Raw genomic sequence first — 12,202 nt, forward strand, 5'->3', positions numbered from 1 at the left:
TTTCCCACTTTGTCTGAGTAGTTAACTGGAGATAAGAGTCGCACAGACTTTCTTGCCCCAGCTGGCTACGAATTGCAATTCTCAGATCTCAGCCTCCTGAGTAGCTAGGATTATAGGTGTGAGCCACCAGCACCTGGCTTACTTATTTTATCTTATACAGGTACTGGGGCTTAAACTCAGGGCCTTGAATATTCACTTGGCTTTCTTGCTTAAGATTGGCAGTTTACCACTTGAGCCACAGCTCCACTTCTGGCTTTTTGGTGTTTAATTGGAGATAAAAGTCTCTCAAGCTTTTGTGTTCGAACTGGCTTCAAACCAGGATCCTCAGCTCTCAGCTTCCTGAGTAGCTAAGATTACAGGCATGATCCATCAGAACCTGGCTTGCTTATATTTTAAAACATTCTGGGAGTGTTATGAATAGGAGTAGAAATGTGTTGAGAAGCTGGGGTTTTTAGAAGCACAATGTTTGCTTATGTGACATGGGATCATCTGTGTGTGTGTGTGTGTGTTGGGGATGGAACACAGGGCCTCACACATGCTAAGGTAGTGCTCTGCCCCTGAATTACATTCTGGCCCCTAGTTCTATCAGTTTTTTGGTGATACTGGGGTTTGAACTCAGGGCCTTGGGGTTGCCAGGCAGGCTCTCTACCACCTATGTCACACACACACCCCCCCAGAGCTCCAGTTTTACCAATAATTTTTTGTTGGTCCTGGGGCTTGAATTCAAGGACTGGGCACTGTCCCTGAGCTCTTTTGCTCAAGGCTAGTGCTTGACGACTTTGAACCACTTCCAGTTTGTTTGTTTGTTTGTTTGTTTGTTTGTTTTTGGTCCAGTCATGAGGCCTGAACTCTGGGCCTGGGCGCTGTCCCTCAGCTCTTCAGCTCAAGGCTAGTGCTCCACCACTTGAGCCACAGTGCCACTTCCGGCTTTTTTTTTCTGCTTATGTGGTGCTGAGGAATCAAACCCAGGGCCTCATGCATACAAGGCAAGTGCTCTACCACTGAGCCACCTTCCTATCCCCACTTCCAGTTTTTTCTGGTGGTTAATTGGAGATAAGATTCCCATGGACTTTTCTGTCCAGGTTGGCTTCAAACTGTGATCCTCAGATCTCAGCTTCCTGAGTAGCTATGATTACAGGTGTGAGTCACCAGTGCCTGGCTCTGTTTTTAGTTTTGTTTTTTTTTGGTCAGTCGTGGGGCATGAACTCTGGGCCTGGGCCCTGTCCCTCCACTCTTCAGCTCAAGGCTAGTGCTCTATCACTTGAGCCACAGTGCCACTTCTGGCTTTTTGTGCTTATGTAGTGCTAAGGAATCGAACCCAGGGCTTCATGTATGCAAGGCAAACACTCAACCACTGAGCCATATTCCCAGCCCCTGTTTTGTTTTTTTTTTATTTTTAAGTATACTCAACTGCAGAAATTTATACATAAGAAATTTCAGATATTCTAAATGCCATGGTAAATAGAAGTAACCAGTCACTATTGGCTCACATCTTATACTCCTAGCTTCCTAGTTACTACTATAGAGGCTGAGATATGAGGATCATGGTTGAAAGCAGACAAATCCAGAAAGTCTTATCTCTAGTTAACCAAGAAAAGCCATAACTGGAAGCATGGCTGAATTGGTAGAGTGCCAGCTGTGAGCATAAAAGCAGAGGTTGGGGGAGAGGGGGTAGGGAAGAGAGAGAGAGAAGCAAATTCAAGCCCCAGGACACTCTCTCTCTCTCTCTCTCTCTCTCTCTCTCTCTCTCTCTCTCTCTCTCTCTCTCTCTCTCTCTCTCTCTCACACACACACACACACACACACACACACGAAGTTAGAATGGTTTTTAGTGAACATCCCCATTTTGGCTGTGCAAACATGTATACCAACCTTATTTAGTATATTTACTCCTGCCCCCAGCCTAGTTAAACTTAGCAATGCCTGCTAGCATACATAGAATCAATGTGCTAATCACAGACAAGTCCTGCTTGTTGGTGACAACAGCCAGCTCTAGCCCTGGGCATCACTCCCACCCCCCCCCCATCTGACAACTGGGCTAAGAATTTCTGGTAATGTAGTGTAGATTGAGAAAGAGCTATAGATACTGGCTAACACATGCAACTGCCTAGTCTCCTTTGGGATAAATGCAATCACTTTACCTAATGTTTCTTCCTTTCTGTAGTGCTGCACCAGGGAAACCGGATCCTGGTTAAAAGTTTGTCCCTTGACCCTGGCCAGAGCCTTGATCCTCATCCAGAAGGTCCTCAGCGGCTTCGCTCAGACCCAGGCCCCCCCACTGAAATCCCTAGCCAGCGTCCTTCACCACTGAAGCGGGCACCGGGCCCAAAGCCGCAGGGTAAGTATTTCCAGAAAGAACAGAAAAATGGCCCAGGGGAGAGGACAGAGGAGGGAGACGTTAACTGGCAGCAGAGGAGAGCACTTCATTAGAAGTACCCAGAGGTTGCTGGGTGCTCACTGATCGCTCATGCCTATAATCCTAGCACTCAGGAGGCTGAGACCTGAGAATTGTGGTTCAAAACCAGCCCAGGCAGGAATGTCTATGAGACTGTTAATTCCAATTAACCAGCAAAAAGCCAGAAGTGGAGCAGTGGCTCAAGTGGTAGAGCACTAGCCTTGAGCAAAAAAGCTCAGGGACAGTGCTCAGGCCCTGATTTCAAGCCCCAGGACTGGCACATATACCTGAAAGAAGTACCTGGAAGTACCATTGTCTCAGGGGCAATGCTACCAATCTAGCAGGCAGAAGGCCTGTGCCCTGGGGTTAATGTGCACATACCCCAGGCAAAAAAAAGAAGGGATTTAGCTGGGTAGGGTGTCTCACACCTAAAATCCTAGCTCTTGAGGAGGCTGAGATCTGAGGATTGCGGTTCAAAACCCAGCCTGGGCAGAAAAGTCTTTGAGACTTGTATCTCCAATTAACCACAAAAAGCCGGAAGTGGTACTGTGGCTCAAGTGGTAGAGCATGAGCCTTGAGCAAAAAGCTCAGGGACAGTGGCCAGACCCTGATTTCAAGCCCCAGGACTGGCAAAATAAAAAATAAATTAATTAAAAATTTAAAAACAAGGTTTGTAAAGAGGGTAAGGAGGCCTGGCTACCATAGAATAGTCACCTCCCAATCTAGCTCATCAACATTTCTCGTCTTTTTCCCCATCCAAATCTCCAGTTCCCCCAAAGCCCAGCTACCTGCAGATGCCCCGGATGCTTCCCCCACCTGAGCCCATCCCGCCTCCACCATCACGCCCACTGCCCGCAGACCCTCGAGTGGCCAAAGGCCTGGCTCCCAGGGCAGAAGCCAGCCCCAGTTCTGCAGCTGTATCTTCACTGATTGAGAAGTTTGAACGGTGAGTCTGTTCCTTGTGAGAGCCTTGTAGGGAAGGGTAGGTCTGGGACAGGAAGAAAAATTGTAAAAGCCCTCTCAGTCAAGCTCATGTCGTGCCTCCATGTATGTCTGTCTTCTGCCTGTGCCTCAGAGAACCTGTGATTGTCACCACCGATAGGCCAACCCCTGGCCCCTGTCCCGGACCCCCAGAGCCAGCCATGTTGCCACAGCCACCCCTGCAGCCCCCAGTGTCCCAGCTTCCTGAGGGTGAGGCCTCCCGCTGCCTGTTCCTGTTGGCTCCTGGGCCCCGGGATGGTGAGAAGGTACCCAACCGAGACAGTGGCATTGACAGCATCAGCTCACCATCCAACAGTGAAGAGACCTGCTTCGTCAGTGATGATGGGGCCCCCAGTCACAGCCTCTGTCCTGGGCCCCCTGCCTTGGCCAGTATGCCTGTTGCTTTGGCCGATCCCCACCGTCCTGGCTCTCAGGAGGTTGACAGTGACCTGGAGGAGGAAGAGGACGAGGAGGAGGAGGAAGAGGAAGAGGAAGAGGAAGAGGAAGTGAAAGACAGAGAAATCCCAGTGTCCCCAATGGAGAGACAGGAGTCCGTGGAGGTACTGACCCATGTTCACCAAGAGGCAGGACCATGTGCAGAAAACCAAGAATCCTGGCTTCTGTGCTTGGTTCTTCCCCAAACAAGGCATTGTTTCCATGTAGGATGTTTTATTTGTTGCTGTTGTTTGAGTTTGGTTTGGTTTGGTTTTTGGGTGCTGGTCCTCGTGCTTGAACTCAGGGCCTGGATACTGTCACTAAATGTTTTTGCTCGAGGCTAGTACTCTACCACAGCTCTACTTATGGCTTTCTGCCACTTAATTAGAGATAATGGGGCTGAGAATGTGACTTAGTGGTCTAGTGCTTGCCTAGCATGCATGAAGCCCTGGGTTCGATTCCCCAGTACCACATAAACAGAAAAAGCCGGAAGTGGTGCTGTGGCTCAAGTGGTAGAGTGCTAGCCTTGAGCAAAAGAAGTTCAGGGGCAGCGCCCAGGCCCTGAGTTCAAGCTCCAGGACTGGCAAAAAAATTAGAAATAATGGACTTTTCTGCCTGGGCTGACTCTGAACTGCGATCCTGAGTAGCTAGCATTACAAGATGGAGCCACTTAGCTTGGCTAGAATTTTTCTTTAGCTTTTTTGGTCCCCTGGACCTAAATACCTCCCTCCAATTATATGACTGCCAAAATGGCCATGTACCATTCCAAATACCCACTTAGATCACCATTTATGTCAGGTTTTTAAAAAGAGGTAGCCAAGTAAGAACAGCACCACACACGTGGTGTGTAGGTTTATTCATCGTTCCAGCTGGCACCAGGCCATCTTGGTCCTCCATGCAGTGGGGAAAGGCCTGGGAAAGAGAGTTGGGAGATCTGGGAAAGAGAGAGAGCTGGGAAAGAGGTGGGAAAGAGCAAGCTAGGAAAGAGAAGAGAGCTGGGAAAGAGAAGAGAAGGAAAGAGCTGAGAAAGAGCTAGAAAAGAGCAGAGAGAGAGCCAAATACCCACTTAGGAAAGTGGTTCCACTCTCATCAGAGAATCACTAGGTGGCCCTCCAGTTTTCTGCCTTGAAGATGGGCATCCTGGTTAGGGATCTTTAAACTCCTTTCTCATCTAGAAATTTCCATGGTTCTGTAGTTGGGTGACACTGAGAAAGTGCCTTCCCTGTGTAACCCACCACTATAAGCCTCAGTTTCTTTATCTGTATAACAGAAAGCCTCTCACATTCCAGAGAGACTTCCCCACAGCTAGGGGAGGGGCCAAGACCAAGAGCCTTAAAAGGGCCTAAGGTTGTGGAGATGATGGCTTTTGGCAGCATGGATCCCTTTCTGGGCTCTGGCGGTCTAACAGTTTTTCAAACTGCATCCTGTTTTCAAACCTGGTCTGCCAAGATCAAGCTCAGTGAGAGGATGAGGCCATGGACTACTAAGATGAAATGTGCTTAATAAGTGTGTGTCCAGTGAATAGGAAACTGAGCCGAGCCACTAGGAAATTGTATTAATTTTGTGTGTGTGTGTGTGTGAAATTGATTGTATTAATTGTGTGTGTGTGTGTGTGTGTGTGTGTGTGTGTGTGTGTGTACACTCAGGCTGGAACTCGGGGTCTTGGGCTCTGGCTTGACATTTTTGCTCAAGGCTAGTACTCTACCACTTGAGCCACATCTCCATTTCCAGCTTTTTTGTAGGTTCTTTGGAAATAAGAATCTTTCTTGGAATTGGCTTCCCAGTCTAGTTTTGAACCTCAGATCCTTATGAGTAGCTAACATTACAGTCATAAACCACTGCATCCAGCAGAAAATGGATTTTTAGCATTTTCAAGTCCTGTGACTTGATCTCAGGGGTTGGACAATCTCCCTGAGTTGTTTTGTTTTGTTTTGTTTTGTTTGTCAGTCATGGGCCTGTCAGTCATGGGCCTGAACTCTGGGCCTGGTCACCGTCCCTCAACTCTTCAGCTCAAGGCTATTGCTCAACCACTCAAGCCACAGCACCACTTTTGGCTTTTTCTGCTTATGTGGTGCTGAGGAATCGAACCCAGGGCCTCATGCATGCAAGGCAAGCACTCTACCACTGAGCCACCTTCCTAGTCCTCTCCCTGAGTTTTTATGCTCAAAGCTAGCACTCTACCACTTGAGCCACAGCTCCACTTCCAGCTTTTTTGATAGTATAGTGGAATTAAGTCTCATGGACTTTTCTTCACCAGCTTCCTTTGAACTCCTGAGTAGCTAGAATTACAGGTGTGAGCCACCAGCACCTGACGATTCTTAGCCTTTGTTGTTGTTGTGGTGGTGGTGGTGGTGGTCGTGTGGCTTGAACTCAGGGCCTGGGCTCTGTCACTCAAGGCTAGCCCTCTACCACTTTGAGCCACAGCACTACTTCCCAATTTTTACCATTTTTATAATTCTGTTTTTCCTCATACCCAGGTACTAAGCAAGCTTTTTTGCTGGCTAATAGCTAGTAGTTATAGACTACTCAATCCTCTGGTGGTATTTATGGATAATGAGTCTTAAAAACTAAACGGTTCACTAACTTATTATGCAAGTTAGTGAATGGAAGAAATGAGCGTTGAATCCAGGAGGTGTGAGTTCCCAGTTTCCATGCTTAACTACTATGAATAAGAAAAGCAGATGAATGAGTAAATGAGGGCTGAGGGAAGGAGTATATGCCATCAGAATCGAGGGTAAGCTTTATGACCCACCTTGATGAGCCAGGGGTAAAGCTTGGGTCAGGGTTATTATATAAGGGTGGTGTTAAGCTTAGAGCAGCTTATAAGCTGATCTTGAATTTGAGGGGAGCAGGCTGTGGCAATACTCACTTTTAGTCCCAGGTACTAAAGAGCTACTAGGGAGGAATTCTTGAGCCCAGAAGTTCAAGGCCAGCCCAGACAGCATAGCAACATGTTTTTTTTTTTCATTAAAAATATTAGTTTCCATTAGCTGGGTGCTGGTGGCTGATGCTTGTAATCCTAGTTACTCAGAAGGTTGAGATCTGAGGATCCTCACTCAAAGCCAGCCCAGGCAAGGAAGTCCATAGGACTCTTATCTCCAATTAAGCACCAAAAAAAGCCAAAGTAGTGCTGTCTGTCACTCAAGTGGTACAGAATTAACTTTGAGCACAAAGACTCAGGGACAGCACCCAGGCCCTGAGTTCAAACCCCAGGACTGGCATACACATACACATACAAATAGCCAAAGCAAAAAGGGTTGGAGATGTGGTTCAAAGATTGAGTGCTTACTTGCAAATGTGAAGCCCTGAGTTTAAACCCCAGTACCCACCCCCCAAATAAAGAAGAAGGTAGGTGTTGGCAGCTCAGACCTATAATTCTAGCTACTCAAGAGGCTGAGATCTGAGGATCGTGATTCGAAGCCAGCCTGGGCAGGAAAGTCTGTGAGAATCCTATCTCCAATTAACCACCAAAAAGCTGGAATTAGAGCTGTGGCTCAAGTGGTAGAGTGTAAGCCTTGAGCAAAAAAAGCTCAGGGAGAGTGCCCAGGTCTTGAGTTCAAGCCCCAGGACCGGTATCAAAATAAAACATTTCCAGGAAGCCCAGCACCGGTTGCTCACACCTTCAAGCCTAGCTACTCAGGAGGCTAAGATCTGAGGACCTCAGTTCAAAGCCAGCCCCGACAGGAAAGGCCTTGAAACTCTTATCGCCAATAAACTACCAGAAAAAAACGGAAGTGGCACTGTGGCTCAAGTGGTAGAGCACTAGCCTTGAGCTGAAGAGCTGAGGGATGGCACCCAGGCCCAGAGTTCAAGCCCCATGACTGACCAAAAAAATTCCAAGGCTTGTATTAGGGTTATGATCAGAGATTATCTCCTTGTTTCTAGCTGACTGTGCAGCAGAAGGTATTCCACATTGCCAATGAACTCCTGCAAACTGAGAAGGCCTATGTTTCTAGACTTCATCTTCTGGATCAGGTGAATGGCCCCTCAGAGGTCCTGGGACCCCAGAATCTTGTAGGAAGTTCCAAGGGGAAAGTGATAGAACCTGAGCCCAATCCCACTACTGAGGCCAGCATTTAAAGGTGGTAAGGCCCCTCTCTGACCAAGAGACAACTTGTTCATGAAGCCAACTCTGATTATAATCTGAAGTTTGATCCTTGTATCAACCCTCACTTCTGTGAGCAGATATATCATTCCTGACTGTGGCTCTGACATGAATGCTGACTCTTTTCCTCTGATCTTGAATTTACCCTCACTGTGAATCTTATTCTACCCCATGGCCTGTTCCTGACCCCTAATATACTAGAATCCCCAAGGGTAGAGATTTGTGTCTGCTTTATTGCCTGCTCCATCCCAGCCCCAGGATAGTGTCTAACAATGCAGTAGACAATCAAAAATCTTTGATAAATGAATAGATTGAATTTCAACTATTTTTCCCATTCAATCTGACTTTGACCATGATTCTGACTTCTCCTTATACCAACACCTAGCTCTAGGTTTTAACTTTGACAACCTATAGTCCAACCTCATATATAACTTATTTCCATTCCTTCGCTCCTCATTTTGAAAACCAATGCTAACCCCATAGCTCCACAAAGCTACTCACAAACATGACCCTCACCTGTAAGCTGCCCCTTGCCCAGCTAAGCCTGAGGCCTAACTGGGTTGAGAAGGCCTGCCCTCTTCCACAGGTGTTTTGTGCCCGGCTGTTGGAAGAAGCTCGCAACCGCAGTTCCTTCCCTGCTGATGTGGTCCACGGCATCTTCTCAAATATCTGCTCCATCTATTGCTTCCATCAACAGTTCTTGCTGCCAGAGCTGGAGAAGCGTATGGAGGAATGGTGAGAGGCCCCAGCACCAGGCTGCCTACTCTTCTGTCCATTTAAATGCCAAGTCAAGGCTGGAATGGGGATAATAATAAGAACAGTTGGTCAACGTGTTAATACTTGAAGAGAGTTTAGGAAATACTTGATGTACAGGTGTTTCATGACTGAGAGCTGTTATTATTATTATTTTTTTTTTGGTCGGCTATGGGGGCTTGAACTCTGGGCCTGGGCGCTGTCCCTCAGCTCTTCAGCTCAAGGCAAGCGCTCTACCACTTGAGCTACAGCGCCACTTCCGGTTTTCTGGTGGTTTATTGGAGATAGGAGTCTCACAGTCTCTCCTGCCCGGGCTGGCTTTGAACCGCGATCCTCAGATCTCAGCCTCCTGAGTAGCTAGGATTACAGATGTGAGCCACCAGCGCCCGGCTGAGAGCTGTTATTTTTAAGTTTTTGATGGAAGTGAGAATGGGATGTGAACAAATAGATCCATAGCCTAGGGGCAGAGAAGGATTCAGAGAGGAAGTAATGTCTAGGCTGAGTCCTGACCATGAAGAGTAGTGTTAAAGGGCAAACTTCCACCTCCAGGTTTTTTTCTTCCAATCCAGCCTTTAGATTTTTTTTTGTTAGTTGTGGGGCTTGAACTCACAGCCTAAGTGCTGTCCCTGAGCCTCTTTATTCTCAAGGCTAGCACTCTACCAGTTGAGCCACAGTGCCACATCCGGTTTTTTGAGTGGTTAATGGAGATAAAAGTCTCAGGGGGTCTTTTCTGCCCAAGCTGGGTTTGAATCACGATCCTCAGATCTCAGCCTCCTGAGTAGCTAGGATTACATGGGTGAACCACCAGCAGCCAGCCAGCCTTTAGATTTTATGCCGCCTGTATGAATGGTCTTTCTTTTTCTTTTTCTGTCTCTCTTTTTTGATGATTGGTCTTTCTTTTATATGAATGCTCTTTCTTTTTCTTTCTGTCTCTCTTTTTTGTTAGTCCTGGGGGCCTGGAACCAGAGCTTGGGTGCTGTCCCTGAACTTTTATGCTCAAGGCTAGCACCCTACTGCTTTAACCACTGCTCCACTTCGAGCTTTTTCAGTAGTTACTTATAGATAAGAGTCACACAGACTTTTCTGCCCAGGATGTCTTTGACTGCAGTTCTCAGATCTCAGCCTCCTGAGTAGCTAGGATAACAGGCATGAACTACTGGCACTTAGCTTCTCTTTCATTTTCTTTTTCATCTCTGTCTTTTCTCTCTCTCTGTGTCTCTCTAACATGCCAGTACTGGGGCTTGAATTCAGGGCCTGCTATTCTCACTTGGCTTTTTCTGCTCAAAGCTGGCATGCTGCCACTTGAGCCACATCTTCTCTTCTGGTTTTTTGATGGTTAATTGGAGATAAGAGTCTCACTTTTCTGTCTGGGCTGGCTTTGAAACACAATGCTCAGATCTCAGCCTCCTGAGTTACTAGGATTATAGTCATGAGCCTCTGGTGCCATGGTTTTGAATGATCTTTCTAAACAAAAATCAGACCATGTCAGTCCCTACTTAAATCATCTCCATGTTCTATACACAGAAAATGAAGTGTGTCCCTCTACCCAGAATGTGACCACAGAGGGATGGTTCTGCTATTTCCTCCCCACCACACCCACACACAACCTGCAGCCTCAGGTCTGGTCTGTTTCCCACATCAAACTGTGATTGATGAGATGAAGAGTGATCACTTTGTGTCCCCTACCAGACAGTGATGCTGTTAAGGCTCGATGTGGGATGACTTTCTGTGTCCCCAGCAGTATCCAGCATAAGGCCAGGCACAGAATCAATAATGAGTATATGAGGTAGGCCTTGCTATAAGCTCAGGGAGACCATTCCAGAACAGGTGTGGACAGGACAGAGTTGGGGCAGATATTGTCTCAAGCTGTGATCTCAGGTCAAAGCAAGCCTGTTGCTCTAATTGGCCTATCATGTAAACTGCATTTCCAATCAATCAGACTGGCTGAGAAATGTGTTTCGAGACCAGGTGTCTGGTGGCTCATGGCTTTAATCCTAGCTACTCCAGAAGCTGACATCTGAGGATCACAGATCAAAGCCAGCCATGGGAGATAAATCTCAGAGAATTTTATCTCTAATTAACAAGAAAAAAGCCAAAAATAGAGGTATGGTTCAAGTGTTAGAGCACCAACCTCAAGTGAAAAGACTAAGGGGACAGCATCAGCATCCAGACCAAGTTCAAGCCCCAGTACCAGATACACACACAAGTTTATTACAGAAAGAATGAATTAAAACAAAGAAGGTACAATGTGTGGGTAGCTGGGGCCTTTAAATCTAGCTGCTAAGGAGGCTGAGATCTGAGGATTGCAGTTCAAAGCCAGTGTGGTAGGAATATCTGTGAGACTCTTTTGTCCAATTAACCAGGAAAAGATCATAAGTGGAGCTGTGATGCAAGTGGTAGAGTGCCAGCCTTGAGCCAAAAAAGCTAAGGGACAGTGTCCAGGCCTTGAGTTCCAGCCTCAGAACTGGCACAAAGTGAAAGAAAAAGAGGGAGGGAGAGAGGAAGGAAAGGAGGGAGGGAGGGAGAGGAGGAAGGGAGGGAGAAAGACGGAAAGAAGGAAAGACAAATGAAAGAAAAAGAAAGAAAGAAAGAAAGAAAGAAAGAAAGAAAGAAAGAAAGAAAGAAAGAAAGAAAGAAAGAAAGAAAGAAAGAGAAAGAAAGAAAAAAAGAGAAAAAGGAAAGGGGCTTCCAATGGTCTGCCTGGGGCTGGAGGCCTGTGGGGAGAGATCCTAATGACTAAGGATCAGCAGGACCATGTCAGCCTCTGCTTCTACTCCAGGGACCGCTACCCACGCATTGGAGACATCCTTCAGAAGCTGGCCCCCTTCCTCAAGATGTATGGCGAGTATGTGAAAAACTTTGACCGGGCTGTAGAGCTGGTTAACACCTGGACAGAGCGCTCCACCCAGTTTAAAGTCATCATCCATGAGGTGCAGGTAAGTGTTAAAGCTGGAAGGAACAGACTGTGGGAGGAGAGATCTGCAGGGACCTGGTGACAGGGGTCTGCAGCCGAACCTCAGCCCCTCTGCTTCTGCTTGTCACAGAAGGAAGAAGCCTGTGGCAACCTGACACTACAGCACCACATGCTGGAGCCTGTGCAGCGCATCCCACGCTATGAGCTGCTTCTCAAGGACTATCTGTTAAAGCTGCCTCATGGTTCCCCGGACAGCAAGGATGCCCAAAGTGAGTGTGATCACCCACACTGGCAGCCCTATGCCAGATACTGAGGCAGGATCCCAAAACTGAATTCATATGATTACCCTTTCGTGATCATGTACTTAAGATCCCACAATACTACCTCTAAACTCTAAGGCCTGTATTAAGGCTCTGATGTGAAACCCTAGGATGGATCTCTAGGTTGGGATTCCAACCTAAGTATCCAGAAAGAATATTTGGGAGGAGTTCCTCATGAGCATCTTCCTAATTGGGACCCTAGCATTTGAAGAGTTTATCCAGAATGATTCCCTAAAGGGATTCATCTGTGTGTGCATGCACACGCGTGCAAGTGTGTGTGTGTGTGTGTGTGTGTGTGC

At 47.1% G+C, this 12,202-nt stretch overlaps 1 protein-coding gene across 4 annotated transcripts in view; it reads left to right on the plus strand.

Annotated features, from left to right (window-relative positions):
• The window catches only part of Fgd1 (FYVE, RhoGEF and PH domain containing 1), a 66,273-nt gene that overhangs the window by 26,487 nt on the left and 27,584 nt on the right, over positions 1 to 12,202 (plus strand). For all 4 annotated transcript variants that reach the window (XM_070040393.1, XM_070040394.1, XM_070040395.1 and 1 more), the window contains exons 2-8: positions 2,165 to 2,338; positions 3,164 to 3,341; positions 3,471 to 3,936; positions 7,697 to 7,786; positions 8,503 to 8,651; positions 11,449 to 11,605; positions 11,714 to 11,852. In XM_070040393.1, coding sequence (XP_069896494.1) covers positions 2,165 to 2,338; positions 3,164 to 3,341; positions 3,471 to 3,936; positions 7,697 to 7,786; positions 8,503 to 8,651; positions 11,449 to 11,605; positions 11,714 to 11,852 — 1,353 coding nt within the window. The remainder of the gene's footprint in view (positions 1 to 2,164; positions 2,339 to 3,163; positions 3,342 to 3,470; positions 3,937 to 7,696; positions 7,787 to 8,502; positions 8,652 to 11,448; positions 11,606 to 11,713; positions 11,853 to 12,202) is intronic.

Source organism: Dipodomys merriami, unplaced genomic scaffold (assembly GCF_024711535.1).
Source record: "Dipodomys merriami isolate MVZ:Mamm:240054 unplaced genomic scaffold, mDipMer1.0.p SCAF_3, whole genome shotgun sequence".
Classification (NCBI taxonomy): Eukaryota; Metazoa; Chordata; class Mammalia; order Rodentia; family Heteromyidae; genus Dipodomys; species Dipodomys merriami.